The sequence below is a fragment of the Neophocaena asiaeorientalis genome, unplaced genomic scaffold (genome assembly GCF_003031525.2).
Source record: "Neophocaena asiaeorientalis asiaeorientalis breed wild unplaced genomic scaffold, Neophocaena_asiaeorientalis_V1.1 scaffold1106, whole genome shotgun sequence".
In the NCBI taxonomy this organism is placed as follows: domain Eukaryota; kingdom Metazoa; phylum Chordata; class Mammalia; order Artiodactyla; family Phocoenidae; genus Neophocaena; species Neophocaena asiaeorientalis.
Window position 1 is genome coordinate 106,963 of NW_020175061.1, and position 24,201 is coordinate 131,163.

At 37.8% G+C, this 24,201-nt stretch overlaps 1 protein-coding gene across 1 annotated transcript; it reads right to left on the minus strand.

Annotated features, from left to right (window-relative positions):
• Positions 1–7,034: 7,034 nt before the first annotated feature.
• On the minus strand, positions 7,035–22,656 carry LOC112412365 (copper-transporting ATPase 1). The gene is made up of 9 exons (XM_024764041.1): positions 22,468–22,656; positions 20,720–20,902; positions 18,798–19,014; positions 13,153–13,290; positions 11,791–11,933; positions 10,350–10,553; positions 9,713–9,830; positions 8,198–8,300; positions 7,035–7,837 (listed from the first exon to the last, which is right to left on the minus strand). The coding sequence occupies exons 1-9, from the start codon at positions 22,540–22,542 to the stop codon at positions 7,561–7,563; spliced, it is 1,458 nt and encodes a 485-aa protein (XP_024619809.1). The 5' UTR covers positions 22,543–22,656; the 3' UTR covers positions 7,035–7,560.
• Positions 22,657–24,201: the final 1,545 nt, after the last annotated feature.

Below are 24,201 nucleotides of genomic sequence, written 5' to 3' on the forward strand. Positions count from 1 at the left end.
CTAAGATCTCAGTAATCATCTTGAGGTTTTTATTTATTTATTTATTTATTTATTTGCGGTTCGCGGGCCTCTCACTGTTGTGGCCTCGCCCGTTACGGAGCACAGGCTCCAGACGTGCAGGCTCAGAGGCCACGGCTCATGGGCCTAGCCGCTCCGCGGCATGTGGGATCTTCCCGGACGGGGGCACGAACCCGTGTCCCCTGCATCGGCAGGGGGGCTCTCAACCACTGCACCACCAGGGAAGTCCCATCTTGAGGTTTTTAAGATTCACGAGAGCAGTTTTTTTTATTTTAGAGAAATCGACTACAGAATGATGAGCAGCAGGAACATGTACCAAGAGCTTCTCACAGGTATGTTGTTTTCTTTGACCCTTGACTGCATCCCAGCAATACACAAGGAATTATGGGAAGAAATATCTGCACCCCCACGTTCATTGCAGCACTATTCACAATAGCCAAGATCTAGAAATAACTGAGGGAGTTTCAAATCCTGCTTGGCATGTGTTGCGAAACAAACAGGTTTTCAGTGAGAAGATTTCACCTTTTTCCCATCACAAGCTCCTCCAGATTTCTTTGCTCCCTGGGAGCTCTTGGGGCTGCTCAGCTGGTTCCAGCCCTTTGTTGGCAGCAACTCCAGCCAATGCCTGGAATTGTACATGTGGATTGGTAGGGAGCCCTCTCTTCCCCGTTTTCCTCACTGGAACTGGTGCGCTTCCTCTTCATCTAGATCCTAGCTGTGTCTGAGCACTGTGGTCAGATGTAGAGAACAAATGCTTGGACACCAAGGGGGGAAAGTGGTGGCGGGGTGGTGGTGGTGGTGGTGTGATGAAGTGGGAGATTGGGATCGACATATATACACTAATGTGTATAAAATGGATAACTAAAAAGAACCTGCTGTATAAAAAAGTAAATTAAATAACATTCAAAAATTTAAAAAATAATACACAAATAAACTTTGACCTTTGGGGAAAAAAATGAAAAATAAGATCTAGCTGAAAATAAGTATGCATTTAGTTACATATTCCATATTTCTTCTCTCAACATTGGTATGATACTTTGATGTGTAATCACCACGCTAAACTCAATGCTATGATCATTTATGCTGCCGCATCCATGATTGCTGGACACTAAGCCAATCAATCTGCTGTTGCTTCCTTGATGTCTACAAATAGCCCTAATAGTTCGAAATTATAGTCAAGAAGTTTGAGGGTACTCTTGTTGCAATTGCCCTACTTAAACTCATAGTACCAAAGCTGCTTTGGGATCTTTTCCTGCGATATATTTTGCCTAATGGAACTGTGTCATGATAAACAAATGATGCTATTATTACTTTGTAGATTGTAGACATACCTCTATTGTTATATGAGGCTGGAAGAATGACCTTCCACCTCTTCCTATCAATGGTTAATAGGCACTGTAAGATTCTATAGGAAAAATTAGTGCAACTCTTTCCATAGCAATTGAAACACACGTCTCAAGAAGGGATCACCCATCTAGAGACTGTCATACAGAGTGAAGTAAGTCAGAAAGAGAAAAACAAATATTGTATATTAACACATATATGTGGAACCTAGAAAAATGGTACAGATGAACCGGTTTGCAGAGCAGAAATTGAGACACAGGTGTAGAGAACAAACATATGGACACCAAGGGGGGAAAGTGGCAGGTGGTGGTGGTGGTGGTGTGATGAATTGGGAGATTGGGATTGACATATATACACTAATATGTATAAAATGGATAACTAATAAGAACCTGCTGTATAAAAAATAAATAAAATTCAAAAATAAAAAAGAATTAGCTAGCAAAGCTGGAAGGAGTTTATATTAACTGGAGTTTAAACCAATATATAACATATAATGTATGTGTGTGTGTATATAATATGCAAACATCTATGTGTATATGTACATATGCAAACAACTGAAAAATTCTTTAAAATCTTAAGTTGTTTTTATCAGCCCAATACTTACATACTGATAAAAAAAAGAATGAAATAATGCCATTTGCAGCAACATCAATGGGCCTAGAGATTATCATACTGAGTGGAGTAAACCAGACAGAGAAGGAAAAGTATCATATGATATCACTTATATGTGGAATCTTAAAAAAATGATACAAATGAACTTATTTACAAAACAGAAACAGACCCACAGACATAGAAAACCAATTTTTGGTTACCAAAGAGGAAAGGGCAGGGGAGACATAGAAAACCAATTTATGGTTACCAAAGTGGAAAGGGCAGGGGAGGGATAAATCAGGAATATGAGATTAACATATACACATTACTACATATAAAACAGATAACCAACAAGGCCCTACTGTATAGCACAGAAAAATATACTTAATACTCTGTAATAACTTACAATGGAAAAGAATCTTAAAAGGAATGGATACATGTATATGTGTAACTGAATCACTTTACTGTACACCTGAAACTAATACAACACTGTAAACCAACTATACTCCAATATAAAATAAAAATTAAATTTAAGAAAAGGATATGAAGTTTGTTGTAATCTGTTACAGCAGCAATAGGAAACTAATATAGTCACCAGTTGGTATGTGGCAGAACTGGAATTTTGCAGATAGGTCTGGTGGGCTCCAAAATCATTGCTCTTTCCATCACTACGGAGATGTGGTGCTTTTAAAGAAATGGTGGATGCGACAGTAGAAGGTAAAAAGCTGCAAGAAGGAAGAGCTTAGGAGGGCTGATCCTGGGCTCTACCAAATAACCTCTTCCACATGGCCTGTTGTTTTTCATTTCAATAGCTATAAAGTTATTTGGATTTAAAAAATAATCTTTTCAAGTAATTGCTAGTACTTCTGGCTAGATCTAAAGGTCACTGGTACTTTAGGATGGATTAATCTCAGTTTTTTTATTATGTGGTGATAATAACTGCAATGAAGAAATTGAAGTTTTGATTGGGTGAGGGTGAAGCAAGTAATGTTGAAGTAATGGCAGCACTTCAGTTTACAGACAGGCCTGGGGGCTGGGGGAAGGGCGCTGACAATGAAAAGCTGGGGGCCATTCGAGGACAACAGGTACAATGTGCCAAAGACGACTCATCCTATTTCAAACTTCTCCACAGAGAGAACTGCCTGCATGGAAGTTTTCAGATTTCTTAAATTGCATGAGATCCTATTTATACTAGCAATTTCACTTAAACCTTGTCCTCAAGAGCCTTGCCTTTCATACCTTACTCATAACTCATTTCCACAACTAGTGGTCACATCTATGAAAATGAAGCTGTTAAGCAAGTAGGGCTGGCTGGCCTGAGGTGAAATTTGTGAAAGAGGCAGCCTCACCTCTCTCATCTCTATTTGAATCTTAGCAAGGCCTTTAAAGCCTTCCCCAACTGGAAGGTTTCTGGCTTTTTGTTTAGTTTTTGTCTTGAAGGTTTTGAAACCTCACCTGGGATGTCACCATCACTGTACGTCCTTCTCAGAGGTTAGTCAAGGCGCCAATAAGAAAGGGAGGCTGGCCAGCTAAGTGGAAAGCTCAGTGATTTTACTATTATACTTCCATTTCTAATCCTATTTCAATACCCTGAATAATCCCAAAGTTTGGGAGGGAAGTAAAACTTCAGTTTTCCTTACAAATAGGTTTAAAACCCTTTCCTTAACTTGAAGCAGTGTTTGGGTATGGGGATGAATTTTGGGTGGGATCCTCATACACACTGTATATGGCTCCCCAAAGGCAAGAAAAGCTCTTGCCTCCATTTAGCTCATTTGGGGTAGACAATCTATAAAGAACGTATTATAGACTATAAAGGAAAGGAGGACAATTATATTCCTTTGTTTCTCATCCGCACTAAAAGATCCAGCAGGTGAAGTCTGAAGGAAAATAGATTTCTTCCCTCCCACTCTTAGTGAATGTGTGGTGCTGCCTCCAATCCTGCCCCACCCTTGATTTTAAAAAAAACAAAATAAAACAGAACACAACACCTAAAAACACAGGGTAGTTTGGAACTGCTGGTAGAGGAGTTGGATGGTTTAACAAAAGAGACACTGACAAAAAAATCATTTTTTTTACAATACTATAATTATAAAGTTGAAGGCACATCCTTGGCAGATATATATTCAATTACATGCTTATGGAAAAACAAACTACTGAATATCTTGACTATAGTAGATGATTATTGCACAACATCGTCCACTGCTGTTTTGGGTATCAAACAATCAATGTTCAACAATGGTTAGTTAAACACTTCTTTAACTAAAAGCATAAGTTTGAGACGCCTGGTTTTGGCTACAAAAGGCATTTACTATCAGTGCCATTAGAGAAGCTCTTTTAATTGAAGAACAAGAATTCATGCTTTTGTGTTTTATCTGGTTACTCATACCAGATAAACTTTCAGAAGGACTACAGAAAGTTAGTGTAAAAATAGCTAATAATTTGGCACGAATCTGCATTTTTTATATTTGGTAAAATAATATTTTTAAAATAGAGAAAAGAAACAAAAATATCCAAAAGGAGTGATTCCAGGAATGTTTTTACCTTATTAAAACAACCAGTAACCAGATGCCTCAGCCAAAGAAAATAATAAAATAGAGTAAAATAAATACTAAGAAAAATAATTTTAAAGCAAGATCCATAAGTAGTGGAAAAAATTCTCAATGAACATACATTCTTGATTTTCAGCTGTGTACATAAAAGATATGCACACTTAAATGTTTGGAAACATCTTGCCTACAATGCTATTTAAGCATTTTGAACAAAGAATACATTCAATAAAAGAATAACTTTTAAAAATTTGAAGCACAATATAAAATTATTTGTTCACAAGGCATCAAATCTAACACCTAAAATGTTGATACTAAACTATGAAAAATAACATTTCTATTTTCACAACTGACAACCATACTTCTTTAGACTATAACACTAAACAGTTATGTTTTAACCGTTGAAATTTAAAAGGCATCTTTGGATATTTAAGATAAAAGGTGCCCCTTAGTTGAGTCTGAACCAGCACTGGATATTAAAACATCCTTGTTATCTTCAGACTGAGGGCGTGGTTGCTGAGTGAATACAAAAGAGTGACAAAGGAACAACAAATAAAGAACTTCAAATATTCTAATATCAAATTCAAATATAAATCCATTTTCCTTCTATATGGGTAATATATGTATATGTGTATTATATGAATAAACACAGATGCATACACACACATTTATAAAATTTGTTCTCACTAGTTACTAACTGAAAGCAGTGTTTTTGATCCCCTCCATATGTCTCTCTCCCGGTGACTACAGCTGCTCTATGAAGCTAATGGGAGTTCAGAATTGCAAGAGACTTGTGGTAGAGAATTCAAAGATGGCTATAGATATTTAAAGCAGGATTCTTTATAAACAGCATGTTTTCTGTTCCTGTACTAAGGGCTGAAATTACATCCTTGATTTTTCCCAGATTATATAGGCTGCTCTTCTCATTGCCCTATGACATGTGGATCCCTTGGCATGTGAGGCCAAGTGGACAACTCTAACACACACAGAATAATAAAAGTAGTAACTGGCTATGTTCAAGTGCTTCAGAGAGATAGAAGAGTGAAAGTGAGGGGAAGGGGGAGGGGGGAGGAAGGGAGGGAGGGAGAGAGAGACACACAGAAAAGTGTTTCTTTTTCAAAAGTCTATATTATACCTTTGCCGTATTAGCTATTTCTTCTAGAAGAAACAAGTTGTGGTATGATGGGCCACTGGAATTAAAATAAAAAACAAATATTAAAATTCAAATTGAAAGCATGGAAGATGGCACAGGCATTGGTCTAAAAGAGCCTAGACCTACAAACTCATTCATATTTCATTAAAATTGGTTTGCTTTTCTAGATTAATAGCACCTTCATCAAGTTTCAGCTCTGTCTTTAAGATAGCTGAGATAAAAATGAAATCTTTTCCAAATCTGAAAAGTCAGCATGGAATTATGTTGTAAACTTTTTTGAGTGCGTATGAAAGAACAAGAGAAAAAGGAAGTTGGAAAGGAGAGAAGAACCCCATCCCCCACTCCCACCTGATTTTAGACTCTGCTCTGTAAAAGCGATTTTTGATATTTATCACTGACCTCAAGGGGAAATAAGAACTAACATTTACTGAGCACAAATCCTATGTGCTAGGAATTGTGCTAGCAGCTTTACATATGACAATGGGAATAGATGTTAGGAATTTATGTATGAGTTTTCTTCACTTACATATTCTGCATCTGAAATCCACCTTGCAGTTAACAAGTTAATTTAAATAGTGATACAAGTACCAGATCTCTGACCAGTGTATTAACTCCCAGGCACTCACAGGGGGATTTCTAAATTTATATGTTGATGAGAACAAGCCCGTGAATATGCCAACCACACTAACTAGCAAGTGCAAATGTTTTAAACTAGAGAAAAATATAGATTTAGCTAAAAGGTATCACAACCTAGGGAAATTCTCGTTTCTGTATTACGATTTACTGTATTTCTTGGTAAAAGCGGCTTTGTGTAATAGCATTATTTTAAAGTCATTTTGAGAGATTATCTAAAACAATAAAAGACAATTAAAATCTATTAAATTATAAATATCAGCTAATGTCTTGCATTCTCTCCAGAAAAGGACAAATTTAGTGAATCCAGGTAATTTTATATGACCGGTACATGTTAAACATGGTAGTGTCAATCTCTGGAAAAAAATCAATTGTAGAAGTGGCTCAAAATCTTAAGTTTCTGAACTGAGGCTGATAGATGATACTAAGAACAACTTACAGCTGAACCCAGCAAGAGTGAACTGAAAGCTTGCACAGAGCTAGGGAGTCACTGAAGGAGGAATCTGATGTATTTTTTACAACAATGGAAAGGTGGGAAGCAGGGAACCATATAGGTCCTGAAGGTCTTTTGAGCTACAAGATAAAGAAACAAACAAGTTACTGGAAAAGTTGTCAGTTATTTTTGTCAATGAGAAATTACCTACACTTAGCTCACTTGAAAGAACATAATAAAAGAAAACACATTGGGGCATCTAAGAAAGCGACGGCTTTGTGACCACCTAGAGGGGTGGGATAGGGAGGGTGGGAGAAGAAGGGGGAAAGAAAGCCTGTAATAAATAGGCCTGTCTATTTTTAAACAGTTTCTACTATTTTGCTTCTAAAACAGGATTCTTTATACAGTGCTTTGAAAGCCGTTGCTCCCCAATCTGGCAGGGAGGAGGGCTCGAGAATCTCCTCAAGATTATGCGCTCAAATCTTCAAATTTTCAATGATCTTTTCTTGAACTTTTTTTTTTTGGATCAAATAAAAATTATCTATGACCTTAGCAGCAATTCAGCAATCTTCAGTTGTAGGACTTGTAAACCTCCCTGGTCTACCTTATCTGTTGCTAGTGAAAACAAAAAATACTGGAAATTCATTTTCAATAAAGCTAGGTTCCAAGCTGATGCCCTGAAAAAGATATTTTTGCCATTAGACAAATGCAATTCAAATAGATTCCCTAACATAAGAGCATGAGACCAACATAAAGCCCTGCAATATTTTAAAAAGCTAAGGTGACCATGAATGCTGTGTCAGTGCAGAACAACATCATCTAGCAGCACTCTCTGTGGCCTGTTACAACGCACTGTCGTCATCTTCCCTGCAGTCTCCCACCAGGAGTGAGTGCTTGTCAGGTTCACTAGTACCAACACTGTTCAGTGATCGTTTATCAGACAGCAGTGAGTTTATGGAGGCTCTGCTGTAATTAACAATCCGGTCCAGCAAACCCAGTTTAGGAGAATTTCTTGAGGTATCATCTATTCCAACATGAACACTTATTTCTGAAGGACTTTTCTGTCCCATCTGGCCTCGGGCATGTACTTCATAATTCTCATAAGTTGGTTTCCTGTAACTGAAAAGATGCAAAAGTATACTAGTTTGAAATAATCAAACGCGAACTATCCGCTTGTTACATTCAAAAATGAAAAGAGATTAACCTGGTTTGAAATGTATAAAGGTGGTCAAAAGGAGTTGTGTGAGGTCACATGATCAGAAATCCTACTTCTGAGAGCCAGTGTACTAGATTTTACCCCACTCAGTGCTTGTGGTTGCTCTGTATATACTACATAAGGTGATAATTACGTAGTTAACATTTATTATTAAGAACAGTTTGGGCTTATCATTGACCAACACAAGAATAAAACCTAGCAAGACTGACTGTGGGTGATAAAAGGAATATAAAAGAGAAGCGTGAGTGAGCTATCATACTTACAGTTTAAGGAGGAGTGAAGAAAGTACTACTGAAACAGATGAAGCAGCCATTGCAGCAGATCCCATCCAGGGCTGCAAAACCAAACCAATGGGCATAAAAACTCCTAGAAAACAATTTTGTATTAGTTAGACCAAACAGTACTAAACAGATTACCACTGTGTTCCTAATACATATATACAAATAATTTCCTTCTTTGATATTTATTCAGCAATTTATCCTCTTGTTGGTAGAGATTTATGTCGTTGCCAATTTTTCACTAATAGAGTGTTGCTGTGAACATTCTTGTACATGCCGCCCTGTGCATGTGTTTGAGAATTTCCCTAGGGTATATACCTAGAGGTGAAACAGCTAGATTATAACATAGGCGCACCTTCAACTTTAGGTAGATATTTCTCAGTTGCTCTCCAAAGTGGCTGTACCAGATCACAAACCCTCCAATAGTGTATGAGAGTTCATATTCTACAAACTCATCCACACTTGGTTTTGACAGACATTTTAAAATTTGTTCATATGATGGGGATGAGATAGACTTACTGTACTTGTAATTTTTATGTGCTTATCTGTATTTTTTCTACTTTTTATACAGTGACCGTATATTACTTGTATAATTTTTTAAAAATAACTTGCTCCATGAATTAATCTCTCTGGACTTTGTTCTTTTACTCTTTGTCCTCTCCATCTGTGTGTCCCTGTTGATAAACAGTTTTGTAATTGTTCTCATGTTATCTCATGTCCTTCTTTGGCTCTAAAACCAGAGAGAACAAGAAGAAAGTGATAACTATTTTTCTTATGTTATTACTAATACTAACATCTACCAAGCCCCTAAGTAATGGGGATGATCGGATGCTTATTAAATAATTCTAAACTGCCTTTTCTTGGTCGTATTCCTTTGTTCAATTTCTCTCTCTTTCTCACATCTGGTTCCCAAACTTTAAAAAAAAATGTTGGCTATTAGAACATTAAGAAAATTCTCTGCATGCTATAATTACAACAATGAAACAAGACAAAAACCAATACAGAGTAAAAAAGACCAGAAAGATGTATACTAAAATACCAACAGTAGTTGTATTCAGGTAGTGAGATTAAAGCTAAATTTATTCTCTTCAGCAAAAACTAAATGAGTAAGCAAATAAGTACATATGTGTGTGAGAGTATATGGAGAAAAAGATGAAGCAATGTGGCAAAATATTATTAACTGGTGAATTTCGGTGAAGGGTATTTTGTTTTATTGTATCATTTTTCTCCTTGTTTTTGTACATTTGAAAATTTCAAAATACAAAGTTGAAGGTAAAGGTAAGGTAACAATATAATAAACCTATCAGAAGGCTTATACATTCTAGGCCATAATGAACATGCTGAAAATTTAAATTATTGATTTTAATATTACCTCTCACCATACCAGCAGGCTACATACAAAACTGAGCTCAAAACTAATAATAAGAAGACTAAAACTTCCAATACGGTAGGCCTCTAACGACTTCATGAAAAAAGCAATACAAGTTAACTGTCACATACCAGCAGCTATGGGAATTCCAATCAGATTATAAATTAGAGCAAAGACAAAATTTATCCGAATCCTCTTGACTGTCTTCCTTGATAAATCAATACTTGCCACTACATCCAGAAGATCATTCTGAGAACAGAAATATTTGTGATATTAGCAAGAGACTGTAACTTGACCAGTAACTTGTATTTGATACTATGTATACCGAAGATGATGTGTACCTTACGGTAATATGTGAATTAACTACAAATCTGAGATATTGCTAAAAATTTGAGGCTGTCTTGGAAGGGGGTTTTCAGGAATTTTTCTCAGGTTCTGAAAATACTTTTAGGGTTGTATGCTGGTACAGGGACTAAATCCCACTAAAATAACCTCAGCAAGTATTTGTTGAAGATAAGAGTATCATACGTATATTCCCAAATCTAATGCTTCACTTTAGAAGCTTGTCATTCTCATTTGCTTCGCTGAAATGAGAAAGTCTGGAAGTAATTACTAAGACTTCTCATACTTCCATCTTGAACTCTCCCAGTCTCAATGGCTAGGAGCATGGGAATTCAAAGGGCACAATCATTTTGTTCAATATACGACACTATCCCTGACCATGTAGAGCAGTCTCACACTCCTCAAAGGTCAGACCATAGGACTTACCCGTATCAAAACCACATCGGCTGCTTCAATGGCTACATCTGTGCCTGTGCCAATGGCAATTCCAACATTAGCCATTGCCAGAGCTGGGGAGTCATTGATTCCATCTCCTACCATTGCTACCCGGTTCCCCTCCTCTTGGAGTTGCTTCACCTTAGCAACCTTGTGGGAAGGTAGAACTTCAGCAAACACCTTAGTAATGCCAACCTACATGGGCAAAAATAAACTCCATTCATTTCAAGAAATATTACTGAGTACCTGAAATATAACTCGGCAATGATAAGCCATCAGTTTCCACCTACCAAATGTCCAAATTGTAAGAGACTAATAATATCCAGGGATAGTAAGGATATGGGGAAATGAGCTCTCTTATATACTGTTGGTGGGTGTGTAAGTTGGTACTGTCTTTTTGGAGGGTATTTGGCAGCATCTATCAAAGTGTGCATGTCATTTGGTTCAGCAATTCCACCCCTAGCTATATTTTGGACATACCTGTGCATGCATAAAAATAAGTATGTCCAAGGATGTATATTACTGCCTTATTTGTAAAACAAAATTTTCAAAACCACATAAATTATTTTTTTTATTAGAGGAATGGTTAAGTACATTGTGACGCATCCGTACTATGGAATTCAATGCAATGATGTAGAAAGAATGAAATAAGTTTATATGTTCAGACATGGACAAAGCTCCAAGGCATATATATTGCTATCTGAAAGAAAGCAAACTGCTGAACAAGTTGTACAAAAATGATCCAATTTATGTTCAAAGTACCAGAACTATACATCTGTATATGAACATATAAGCATATGAAAAAGTGTAAGGGGGTAGGGCTGGACAGGGAGGCTTGGGAAACTGGTGACTTAAACGTTCTTCTTTACAGCCTTCTGTATTTTTTATACAAGAATGTATTTATATATTATCTTTATTATTTAATAGAAGAGGGGAGAAGGCATTGCAAAATAGAAAAGACTAATATGAGAAAAGTTTTAGAGGGAAGGCAAATGTGGGGGTGAGTAGCAGAAGAATGCTATGGAAGATGGTTCTATCAGTGGTATCCAGGATGGACTAGAGAGGAACGTGCGTGGAGCTACTGCTGTACTTTAGGCATGAGAGGATGAGAGCCTGGCTTAGGCTGGCAGCACCGGTGGAGACTATCAGCAACATTTCAAAGGAAGCATCAAGAGAAACTGTGTACAATGTCACTCAAGCATCCCATGAACTAAGCAAATAGCTTTTTACTTATAACAGTTCCAGGCAAAACCCAAAGTCCTTCCCGCATAGTATGCCAATTTTTCTTTAAGGAACCAGATATGGCTACTCGGGGATAATGAAAATAATAGTTAAATGACTTCTTTAGCAGCTGAAGGCAAGAAAGGAAACGTATGTGAAGAATGAGAAGTTACCACATACTCCCACCCCAACAACTAAGTAAACCCATTACCTGAGAAGCAATAGATCTAGCTGTTTTACTGTTGTCTCCAGTCATCAGAACTACTTCTAAGCCCATAGATTTCAGAATATGGACTGCCAATTCTGCTTCAGGCTTCACTGTATCAGCGATAGCTACCAAGCCGCACAGCTCATCTAATATAGGAGCACCAGAAGATAGAATTTGGAATACGGTGAAAGCAGAATAATATTCTGACTTAAAATTTCAGAAAGAAATGAATTTTGTTAAGTGAAGTTGTTCAGGACTTGGCTTAACTCAAAATATCTCCAAGACCACATAGACTTTATACCACAAACCCTGCAACAAGCCTCCATACTTGGTTGTGAAAATTTCAGAGTGAGGTAGGGCTTACTAATGAAGGTAATGATAGGAAACTGAAGAGACTTTACTGGATACTAAAATACTTATTTTCTTTCTTTAGAGAAGTATTGGCCAATAGCCCCAAACACTTTAGCTAATTTAAAGGCAAATGAAACTGAAAACTCATACTTCACCCTTTTTAAGGTGAAGGGGTGGATGGAAACAAAACTGGCATTTTATACTGGGAAAAAAATCACTACAAGTAGCTATTTTAAAAACAAAAATAAATGGCATTTTCTGCTTCTTCCTGGGCCTAAAAAGGCCATAGTAAGATAATGCCTTCATACTTAGCAAGGATTATAAATGTTGACTAATTAATCTCACAGCTAGAAATGTACCCTAAGAAATAATTTAACAAAATACCTAAAACCTCAAAGATGTTTACTGTGGTGTTACTTACAACAATAAAATATTAGGAGTAGCTTAAATTTCCAACAGGGGAATGATTAAGTTAGTCATAGTGTATAAGTATGACAAATGGTGCCACATTAAAATACGATTGGAAATATTTACTATTAAATAAAATAAGACAAAATAAAACAGTATGTGTACAAGGAATTTTAAATTTTTATTCAACTTTGAGGTAAAATTTACATACAATAAAATGCACCCATTTATAAACAGTATATGTACTAATATTGTAATTCTGTGTGATGTGTATGAATATATATCCAGAAATGTCAATTAAAACTGACATTGTGTTTAGATGATGAGATTATGAATATTCTTTTACTTTGCTATAATATTTTTAGGTTTAAAAAAAAATCCTTGATTAGCTTTTTTTAAAACCACAGGCTACGGAGGAAAATAACAAAGCCAGGCAAATGCAAGAGAATTTTAAATTAATCAGTAACAATTATGTATTGCTGACATTTTTACTTTGCATTCTGGCTGCTTTTGAATAACCCTCATAGTTCAGATGTCTCTCAAAAATACACAGAAAACAAGTGAAATCATGACACTGAGTCATAGTGTACTTAAGGAAAACCTTACCATCAACTGCTACCAATACAGCAGTCCGACCTTTTCTCTCATGTTCAGTCATGGAATCGTTTACATCGTTATTAATGACAAGACCATTTCTAATCATCCACTCCCGGTTACCAATAAGAACTTTGTACTGCTGAGCATCTGAAGAAAGTACAGAAATGACATTTAGTGAACTTGTTTAATATTTATAACAACCCTTTAGGGACAGTCTTCCTCTCTAATCTTGCACAGTCACTACGTTGGTTTTTTGGTAGAAAACAGCCTACAACAGTAATTTCCAAATGTTCAAGGAACATACTCTGCTCTTCCATGCCTCTGGGCCTTTGCACATGAGGAGTGAGGACCACCTGGAGGTCCTCATCCCCCCTCTTCAAATACCAAACTGCATCATATATATTCTTTAAGAGCCAGTTCAAACGTTACTTTCTTGGTGACGCTTTCCATGTGACACTTCCTTATGATCTTCCATAGCAACTGAATTAAATTAAAAATATTTATTGTGCATCAGTACAACCATCAGTGTTGGACAAGAACACACAACCATACTGATGTCTCATTTTAAATGTGTGACCACTAACTTTAAGTGGGCCCTTAGTGATGCCTGGCTATTCTACTACATTTCCCTAGTCCATTCATTCTCCATTCCTTCTAGATGGCTACTTTATACCTTCTCTTCTCCCATTCTCATACCAGATGATGACTCTGCTTCTTACTTCAGGAAGAAAATAAAAGCAATCAGAAGAGAACTTCCACAAGCTCTTATTGCCACATCTACCCAACTGCCTGTGCCTGTGTACATACTGATCTAGCCTCTCTTCTGTTATTATAAATGGCCCCTACTCCTATTTAAGGGCAACTTCTCCACTTGCATACTAGACCCCCCTCCTTTGTCTATTTTATATTTATTTATTCGGCTGTGCCGGGTCTTAGTTGCAGCACACAGGATCTTCGTTGCAGCACACAGAATCTTTAGTTGCAGCATGCAGGATCTTTAGTTGTGGCATGAGGGCTCTTAGTTGCAGCATGCAGGATCTAGTTCCCTGACCAGGGATCGAGTCCAGACCCCCTGCATCGGGAGTGCGGAGTCTTAACCACTGGCCCACCAGGGAAGTCCCCCTTTGCCTATTTTAGAACGTCTCTCCAACAATTCTCCCCTCTCTCTCCTGCATAATCATATTTTCTACTTCTGTTGTACATAGTCCTATCTTTAAAAAAGAAAATGAAACAACCTTCTCTTGATCTCATTTGCCTCTCTAGCTACTACCCCATTTCTCTGCTTCTGGTCATAGCAAAACTTCTCAAAAGTGTTGTCTCTATCGGCTGCCCTCCAATTCATACCTTCCCATTCTCTTGTGAACCCACTCAAATACAGCTTTTGTCTCTGTTACTCCAAAGAATTGTTCATACAGTACACCAGTGATCTTTAATAAATCTAATGGGTAATTCTTCGTCCTCATCTTACTTGCCCTATTAGTAGCATTTTAACACAGTTGATCATTCCCGCCTTGAAATACTTTCTTCATTTGGCTTCTAGATCACCACATTCTTATGAGCTACCTCCTCACTCACCACTTCTTCTGTCTTCTTTGCTGATCCTTCCTCATCTCCCTGACCTCTTAATTTGTAGTGTTGCAGGGCTCAGTCCTTAAACCTCTTCAGGTTTAATCTCATTCCCCCTCTATCTACTCTCACTCCTTGATGATTATTTTTTCTTTTGGCCGCACCTCGAGGCTTGTGGTAGCTTAGTTCCTCGACCAGGGATGGAACCCAGGCCCATGGCAGTGAAAGCGCCAAGCCCTAACCACTGGACCACAGGGGAATTCCCAACTCCTTGATGATTTTATCCAGTCTCATGGCTTTAAATACCATCTATATCAGCGCTGTCCAACAGAACTTTCTTGTGATGATGGAAATGTTGTACATCTGCTCTGTTTAATACAGTAGCCACTAACAACATGCGGCTATTGAGCACTGAAATGTGACTAGTATGGCTGAAGGGCTGAATTTTAAATTAAATTAAATTTAAATTAATTTAAATTTAAATAGTCACACGTAACTAAGTGACTACCATATTGGCCAGCACAGATCTATAAGTGGATGACTCCCAAGTCTACATCTCCAACACAGTTTGTTTCCTTGGAACTCCAGACTTGTGCAGCCACCTGCCTCCTTGATAGTTCCATTTATACGACATCTCCACTTGAACACCTAACAGGCACTCAAACTTAACATATCAAAAACTGATCTCTTGATCACTTTTCCTCAATATTGCCCCTCCTGTGATCTTCTCCATCTTGTTTAAATGGTAACTCCATCCTTCTAAATTGCTTAGGCCACAAACTTTGGCCTAATTCCCCATTTCCAATCTGTGAGATCTGTCAGCCAGCTCACATCCAGGGGAATTCCCTGGTGGTCCAGTGGTTAGGACTCCAAGCTTCTGTTGCAGGGAGCACGGGTTCGATTCCTGGTCAGGGACTAAAATCCCACAAGACATGTCACGCAGCCAAAAAAAAAAAGATATGTCCAGAATTTGACCACTTCTTAACAGCCTCTACTGTTATTACACTGGTCCAAGCCACCCTTATCTTTCACCTGGATTATGGCAATAGCCCACTAACTTATCTCCCTGCTTCTGACCTTCCCCCTACCCCCTGCAACAGTGTATTTTTCCCAGAGCAGCCCAAATAATACTTTTTAAACATTAAGTCAGCTTCTGTCATTCCTATGTTCAAAACTCTCCAACGGCTTTCCATCTCAGGGTAAAAACCAAAGTCCTTTCGATGTCCTTACCTCATCCCTTACCTCCTTCCCATTCATTTACTCTGTTCTGGCCACTTTGTTCCTTAAACTAGTCAAGCACACTCCTGACTCAAGGCTTTTGTACTTAACATTCCTCCTTCCTGGAATGCTCTCATCACAGATATTCACATAACTTTTTCCCTCCCCCTCCTCAGGTTTCTGCTCAAACACCATCTTCTCAATGACGCCTACCCTGACCAGCCTATATCAACAGGACCTGCTACTCCCAGCATTCCTTATATCTCTTGCCCTTCTTCATTTTCTTCACAGCACTATCTCCATCAGACAGACTATATTTGCTTATTTATTTGCTCACTGTCTTGTGTTCTCCCACCAGGAATGTAAACTCCATGACATAGGGACTTCGTCTATTCTGCTCACTGCTGATTCTTTGGTGTCTTGAACAGTGCTTAATAAAACCTGTCAGGTGAATGAAATTACTGTGTGTCAGTGTGCTTGATACTGTGAGTTCACAGACAGATAATAAAGAAATCACAGTTTAGTAGAAACAGGCAGGCAAATAAAGAATTCTCATGCAGTGTGCCTAGCACATCTAGAGATTAAGTACAGTTATGACTAAAAAAGAAGAGCAAATATCTCTGCCTATGTATGTCAGTCAGTGAAGGCTTCACTAAAGAGAGATGTGAGCTAAGTCTTCAAAGATGAGAAAATAGCAAATGAGGTGATCTAATGAGCATGAAACGACACGATGTAAGGAGAAACTCTAAGTAGTTCCATATGGACAAAACACAGTGTACGTGGGTGACAGTGGAAAAAGACAAGATGGGTGGTGCAGGCAGGCAGGAGATGTATCATGGGGAACAGATCTTGAACAAAATCCACAGAGACTGGACTCTGTTCTGTCGGAGATGGAGAGCCTGTAAAGCCAGGGTCCTTAACAGATTTCCATGGAGGGGCTTTTGGATACATACAAACGTCCAAAACAGAAGTTTTCTGAGTGGTGGGCATAGCTTTTACCACCTTCCTCCAAAGGTTCATGATTCAAAAATAGGTTATAAACCACTGCAATAAAAGGTATTAGTCAGAAAGTGATATACTCAGGTTTGCATATTAGAAAAATTACTCAAGAACAGATGGGTAGGGGGGGGCGTGCTGGCACACTTAGGTATGTATAGCATGTTTTTGGTCAGATGGATAGACCAACAGGAAACTCGGGAAACTGGCCTTGGCTGCAGATATGGATTTTAGAGGGGCAGTGGAAACCTACAGGTGGTAGAATAAGTGATAAGCATGAACAAGACTGTACAGAGAGGGCTTCCCTGGTGGTGCAGTGGTTGGGAATCCGCCTGCCAATGCAGGGGACATGGGTTTGAGCCCTGGTCCGGGAAGATCCCACATGCCATGGAGCAACTAAGCCCGTGCGCCACAACTACTGAGCCTGCCCTCTGGAGCCCGCGAGCCACAACTACTGAGCCCACGTGCCACACCTACTGAAGCTCACATGCCTAGAGCCCGTGCTCTGCAGCAAAGAGAAGCCACCGCAATGAGAAGCCTGTGTACCACAACAAAGAGTAGCCCCCGGTTGCTGCAACTAGAGAAAGCCAGTGCACAGCAACGAAGACCCAACACAGCCAAAAAATAAATAAAATTAATAAAAAAAGACTGTACAGAGAGAGTATGTAAAATGAACAAAGAACAAAACTCTGAGGACACCCAACATGTGAGAGCAGAGGAATCAGAAGAGGATTAGAAAGAACAGCCAGGTAGGTGAGAGGAGAATCTAGAGAAAGCAGGGTCACGGAATCAAGGGAGAAAAACATTTTAGGAAAGAAGAAATGGTCAACATTGTCAAATGCCTTAGCGAGGTCATACAGCAATGAAGACTGAAAAGTGACCACTGGAGGGCTTCCCTGGTGGCGCAGTGGTTGAGAGTCCGCCTGCCGATGCAGGGGACATGGGTTCATGCCCCAGTCTGGGAAGATCCCACATGCCACGGAGCGGCTAGGCTCATGAGCCACCGTTGAGCCTGCGCGTCCGGAGCCTGTGCTCTGCAACAGGAGAGGCCAGAACAGTGAAAGGCCCACTTATCGCCAAAAAAAAAAGTGACCACTGGAGAGGGGGCTAAATGAGATCACCAGTGGACTTAAAACAGTTTCACTAGTATGGATGGGGCAGAAGCCAAACTGTGCAGTGAAGAAGTGAATTCAGCCAGCCTAGACTACTCTTTCTAGAAGCTTGGATATTAAGGAAAAGAAAGACAGGTAGGATAAAATCTAGATGGGAATACAGTGATTTTGATGGAAGAAATGTTTATATGTTTAGGAGAAGGAGCTACAACAGTGTGTTGGAAAAAAAAGAAACAAGGGGACATAACAGAGCATGAGGTTCCTGAGGAATCAAGAGAGGGTGGGATCTAGGGCAAAGATGAGGGGATTCATTAGGCAAGATGAGGGATACTTCTTTCCCTGAAAAAGGAAACATTCTGAGCAAAAAAACCTGAAAGAACACATGTCTGAGAACCTTAAATTTCTGTGTGAAAAATAAGCAGGACAATTTACTTAGGGAACTAGCGGGAAGGCCACAGGAGCTTGTGAAGGATACAAAAGGTTTGGAGCAGCTGTGGTGAGAAATAAAAGAAAGAAAGCTGAACTAAAAGATGGAAGATCAGCTAAGGCTAGACTTTATCACCCTCTACTGTAATCAAGGAGCACAGCTGAAAAATGTTCTTGGGTAACTGAGTAAAATAATTAGAAGGCCTACAGTGAAACTGATTTACGAAAATGAAACCATGACACCAATCTTGTTTCTTATATAACAGTTCAGATTATAAAGTTAGACATCTGTTAATAACTGTCCCATAATTGGTACTACAAAGAAAATTAGCTTACTTGAGAGCTGGGCATCAATAATCATGGAAGATGAAGTTGATGACTGCTCATTACTTGTATCTATTTGAACCAGGGATGCATTTTTAATATTATTTTCCTCTATCTTCCAGTTATCCTTGTGTAGCAAGCCTTCAATATTGGTGACTTTACAGCTAATACCACAGCCTGGCACAACCTGGAAATCTATGCAGGTACCCAAGGTTTCAGTGTCCAGCTCCTAACGGATAGAAACAGAAGGATTTCCTCTGCTGTTCTAATAATCCAAGGTCCTCATTAGCAAGATCAAAGATTACTGCTGGTTAATTCTAAATGTTTAGACACAATCTACATGCCTGGTTAATTCTGAATGTTTAGAATAAAACTATCACTTATCATTGCCTATTTGACAGTGGGTTTTTGATAAGGACGAAGGAACAGAGCATTGCATATAATGTTCAAAGTTAGAGGAGAAGCTCACAATACTTATTTTAAATCCCACTTTATAAGATTTATACCAACTTTAAGGAAAGAAAATGTGGAAGGTTTATCAATTTTCTCTGTCCTTTCCAGTAGAGAATTACAAGTTACATATTTAATTCTATTTTCAAGTCAGATTTTCTATTCAGTACAGGGAAAAGGGTAACAAAGAACAGGGCCTTCAGTTACCAGAGGGTCTCTCTAGTATGATTCTGTGTCCTTAGTGAGCCAAAGAATTCTGGTGACCATCACTGTTTCCTGTCTCTTTATACCTTCATCCTCTCTGTTATTTGATTTGGGTGTAAAGAAGCCAGGTCAGTAATAGTTAATAGGTAAAAAGGAAAGAACAAATAAAGAAATGGCAACACCAGTGGTGAAACTGCCATGTTCTAACTGAAAAACTATGTGAGATAATTTACAAAGAACTTATACAAATCAATGAGAAAAAGGTAAACAATCTTATGAAAAAATAGGCAAAGGATACAAGCAAACAGGGTATAGAAAAAGAAATTCAAATGGCCAATACACATGTGAAAAGATGCTCAACCTTATTCATAATTAAAAAATGCAAAGTAAACCATCAATGAATAAATATTTTTTACTTATTGAATTGGAAAAAATAAACTGTTGGTGAGAATGTAGGGAAATGGGCATTCAACTTCTCGTGAAAATATAAACTGGTACACCTTTTTGTGTGGGTGTTGATAATATTTGTCATTTGAGCATTGGTAATATTCATCAGAATTTAACAGCATGTATCCTTTGATCTAGCAGTTGCATTGATAGGCATTGAACATTAGAGATAAATGTGCAAAAGCTGACAAGGATGTTAACTGTACACTGTAAGGGCCAAAAAACCAATCATACAATAGAATACAATATAGTCATTAAAAACAATGAGGCAGATCTATATGTCCTGATATGGAAAAATCATTTAATAAAGTCTTTTTAAAAGGTACCAAAGATTGGTCATTGTATCACCTTTCTATGTAAAGTTTAAAAAATAATAAATGCTGGTATATGGACTAAAAATGGTTAACAGATGCACACTTTTGTGAATATACTAAAAATTATTGAATTGTAACTTTACAAGGGTGAACTTTATGGTATGTGAATTTTACCTCAATAAAGCTGTTATTTAAAAAGACTGTTAACAGGTTAATACTTGTTAAACTTTGGAGAGAGGAATTATGGAAGGGGGCAGGGAATGAGGTTTTCCTTTTTCGTTATGTAATGCTGAACTATCTGAATTTTCCTACCATAAATATGTATTACTTCTATATTAATTTTTTAGTTGACTGGGGTTATCTGTGTGGTAGGGTTATAGTTAATTTTTGTTTTCATCTTTATACTTTCCTGCATGAAGAGATTAAGACATACAAAATAAAATGAGAAAACATGAGTCTCTCTAGCTTCATACCAACTATATATATGTAAATCATGAATAAACAAGGGAAAAATTGTACCTGCTTGCAGTATTTGGTTATTGCTGCTCCTAGAGGGTGTTCACTGTTACTTTCAGCAGTTCCCACAATGGCCAGGATCTTATTGCATGACATTCTGTTACTTTCCACTAGAACCTTTACTTGATTCACTACTGGGGTTCCATGGGTTATGGTTCCAGTTTTATCAAATACCACTACCTTTACCTGTAAGAAAATCAAAATACAATGCACCTATATGGCTTGATAATTCTTAATATCAGCTTTCCAGAAATGAGAAAAAGGTTTACTTTGACAAACACATTACTATCTTGTTTCGTAAAAGCTGACCTCTGATTTAATTGGACTAAATAAACTGTCTTTGGGAGAATAAAAAGAAGGGAGAAAAAGGGAAAAAATATCCTTAGTTACACCTAATAGCCCTCCCTTGCAAATGTTCAACGTACTGTGGACATATGTTAAATAACTAGAACTACTTGTTAAGAGTTGACTGTTAATAGGTAATTAAGAGATGCCTCTAGTGCTTCTAGGGAAAGAGAAAGGCTTTCAGTACTAATGAATAGATCTGTAGGGGAAATCTGGGCAGTAGGCAAATGATTATAAGTAAGTAATTAAGTTGAAGTGTGCACCAGATAAGACCTTCTGTGTTGCTTTGACTTTATTGGGTCTAGATGAGAAGCCTGCCCTGAGAAGAGACAGCTCAGGGAACCAATGAGGGAAACTCAGACCAGGTAGGAAAAAGGAAGAGTCTGGAACTAAAGAACAGTCACCTCACAGTAAACTCGGATAATGAAACTTGAGAAATGAATAGCTTGAGGAACTGAGATGAAAAGAGATATGACAATTAAGTACAAAGCATGATTCTGGATGAAATTAAAAACAGCTATAAAGGATTATGGAGTCAGCTGAGGAAACTGGAATATGGACAACAGATTAAAAAAGAGTATTAATATCAACTTCTTGATTTTGATCTTTGTACTGTGGTTATGTAAGAGATTGCCCTTGTTCTTAGGAAAGGGGCTTCATATCTGCAGTAAAGGGTATATGGGAGTTCTTTATACCATTCTTTCAACTTTTATTTAAATTTGAAATCATATCAAAATTTAAAATTACTATAAAAATTAGTAGCCTGTATTCACTGGCTAGATGAGGTTCCAAATCTGTTCTAAGTTGTGTTCTGTGTTTACTACATGCATCTCTTTATAGTTTATATCCTCATAATAAGAACATACTAGAAGGAACATCATTTTAGTTTAAGTCAAATAGCCTTGATTGAGATTGTGATGGCAATTCTAATAGGAGAGAGATCAGGGACAGGATTATATTCCTCAAGTCATAGTTGCAAACTGTCAGCTGGTGGCAGCAAAGGCAGAGGAACAGCAAGCCCTATATAATGGCGAACAGCACAAACATGGAGCCACACACAAACGGGTTAGAAGCCTGATAGACTTGGGCAAATTGCCTGAGCAAATATCTATGGTGTCTTCCTGCCCTAGAGACCAGTCTAATCTGAGCTGGGATAGGACTCCAGGTTTTCCACACCAGGGTCTACTCTAAAGAGAATAGGTCTGGAGTAGTTTTAGAGGTCTCATATAACTAAGGCCAATCCAGAGCAGAACCAAACTGACACCTTTCCTACCTCAACCCTCACGATAGTGCCAGAAGAGGCTCAGCTTATGGGCTATGTAGAAATAATTTAAGACTCTATTTTTCAATACGGGTGCTATTGCCAGTTTGAATGAGACAACTCTTAGTTCTGGGAAGTATCTTACCTTATGAGCCATCTCCAATGGCTCACCACCTTTGATTAGTATGCCATTTTGAGCGCCTACTCCGGTACCCACCATCACGGCAGTTGGAGTGGCCAATCCCAGTGAACAGGGGCATGCAATGCACAGAACTGTGATTGAGGCTTGGAAAGCAAAGCGTATTATTGTTTCTGTTCGGGAGATACTTCTGTTGTAGCCCTTGAGAAGAAACGCATGAATTTTGATTACTGATTCAGAGGTGGATAAAACAAAAGGAACAAAGCTTAACTCTATTTAAATAAAACCAAAATTTTGGAGTCACACATAATCCTGCTTAGCTACCAACATACGTTTTAGCTATTAGTAAGAAAACACTTTTTTTCTTTTATGAATATAAGATATTGTTGACATAACTGGTAAACAAGTTACAGTCCTAAAATCAAGATTTCAATTTTGCTGATTCCAGAGTTACAAACTATGGAGTGAATATAAGGAACATAATAAAAGTCAACTCCCCTCCCCATATTGAGAGAATAAGTGTTTTATTAGGGACTTTCAAATATAGTTGCAAACATACGACCCAATTCTCAACATATTTGATCCTGAACAAAAATAATTCTGTACTTCTGTACACTAACACCATAAAGCTGTCTTTCACACTATTCTTTAAAGACAATGAAAAAAATCACCCAGTTTGCAAAGGTTGCTTCACCACATTTCAGTAAAATTCTTTTGGACAAAACAATGTGAACTGAGTATATCTGGTAGTATAGCTCTTAGTGACATTGAGTATTTGCTTCTGTGGTTAAGTGTGATCGATAGTATTAGGAGAAATCTCCTAAGGACTCCCTGAACTCATGAGAAAAATTCCTGAAGGAGACACGTTCCAAAATACTTCCCAGCAATCCTCTTGTTCAATGAGTACTCCACCAATATGAATCATTTAAAGAAACTTTTTAATATTATACTAATGACCATATCATGTAATAGATACATAGATGTTATGATTCTACCTGTTCTTTAATTGAAGGGAAAAACAGCATGAAACAGTGTACAGCATGGCATTTTTAAAAGAAAGAAACACAACAAAGTAAGACTTTCTTAGAAATAATGGTTTTACAGTGCTATGTTCTTACTAAGTTCTCAAATACTTAAACTAAGTGATCATCTAAGAGTTATATATATAGAGAGAGACAGAGTTGGAAGAGATTTTCATAGACATCTAAGCTTATGCTTTCATATATGTCATAAGTGTATGTTTTCACCTACACTAATTCCAACCCTGAAATTTAGGTATTATTATCACTATATTACAGATGACAAAACTGAAGATAAGAGAAATTCAGTGACTTAAAGGTTTTATCTCTAACATGAGGTACAGTCCAGGTCCCATATGTTAGAGAACATCATAGAACTAGAGAAAAGCAGACACTAATATTATATTTATAAAGCACTTAATAAATTACAAAGTGTGTCTAATATATATCATCTTTTCTAACTTTTACAACTGCAAGTTATGTTGGATGAGCATTATTAAAATCTCACTTGAGAGGTGAGGAAACTGAAGCTCAAAGAGAAATCAAGTTGACCTAAGATCACACTGATGGTATGTGGCAGAGCTGAGATCCCAAGGTTTTCCTCAATATATCCATTGTCCTTTATGAAAGCAAAATCATGCTGGGACTCAGACTAAGTATAAAATGTGAAAGGTCACTATAGGCATACCTCGGAGATATTGTGGGTTCAGTTCCAGACCAC

Bases quoted from the DNA above. Each gene is read 5' to 3' on its own strand.
- LOC112412365 (XM_024764041.1), bottom strand. From the start codon at position 22,542: ATGGTGGGTACCGGAGTAGGCGCTCAAAATGGCATACTAATCAAAGGT. The intron at 9,831-10,349 runs GTAAGTCCTATG...TTCTGTTCTCAG, and splicing joins CCGATGTGGTTTTGATACGG to AATGATCTTCTGGATGTAGT. The intron at 8,301-9,712 runs GTATGTGACAGT...ATTGTTTTCTAG, and splicing joins TGGAATTCCCATAGCTGCTG to GAGTTTTTATGCCCATTGGT.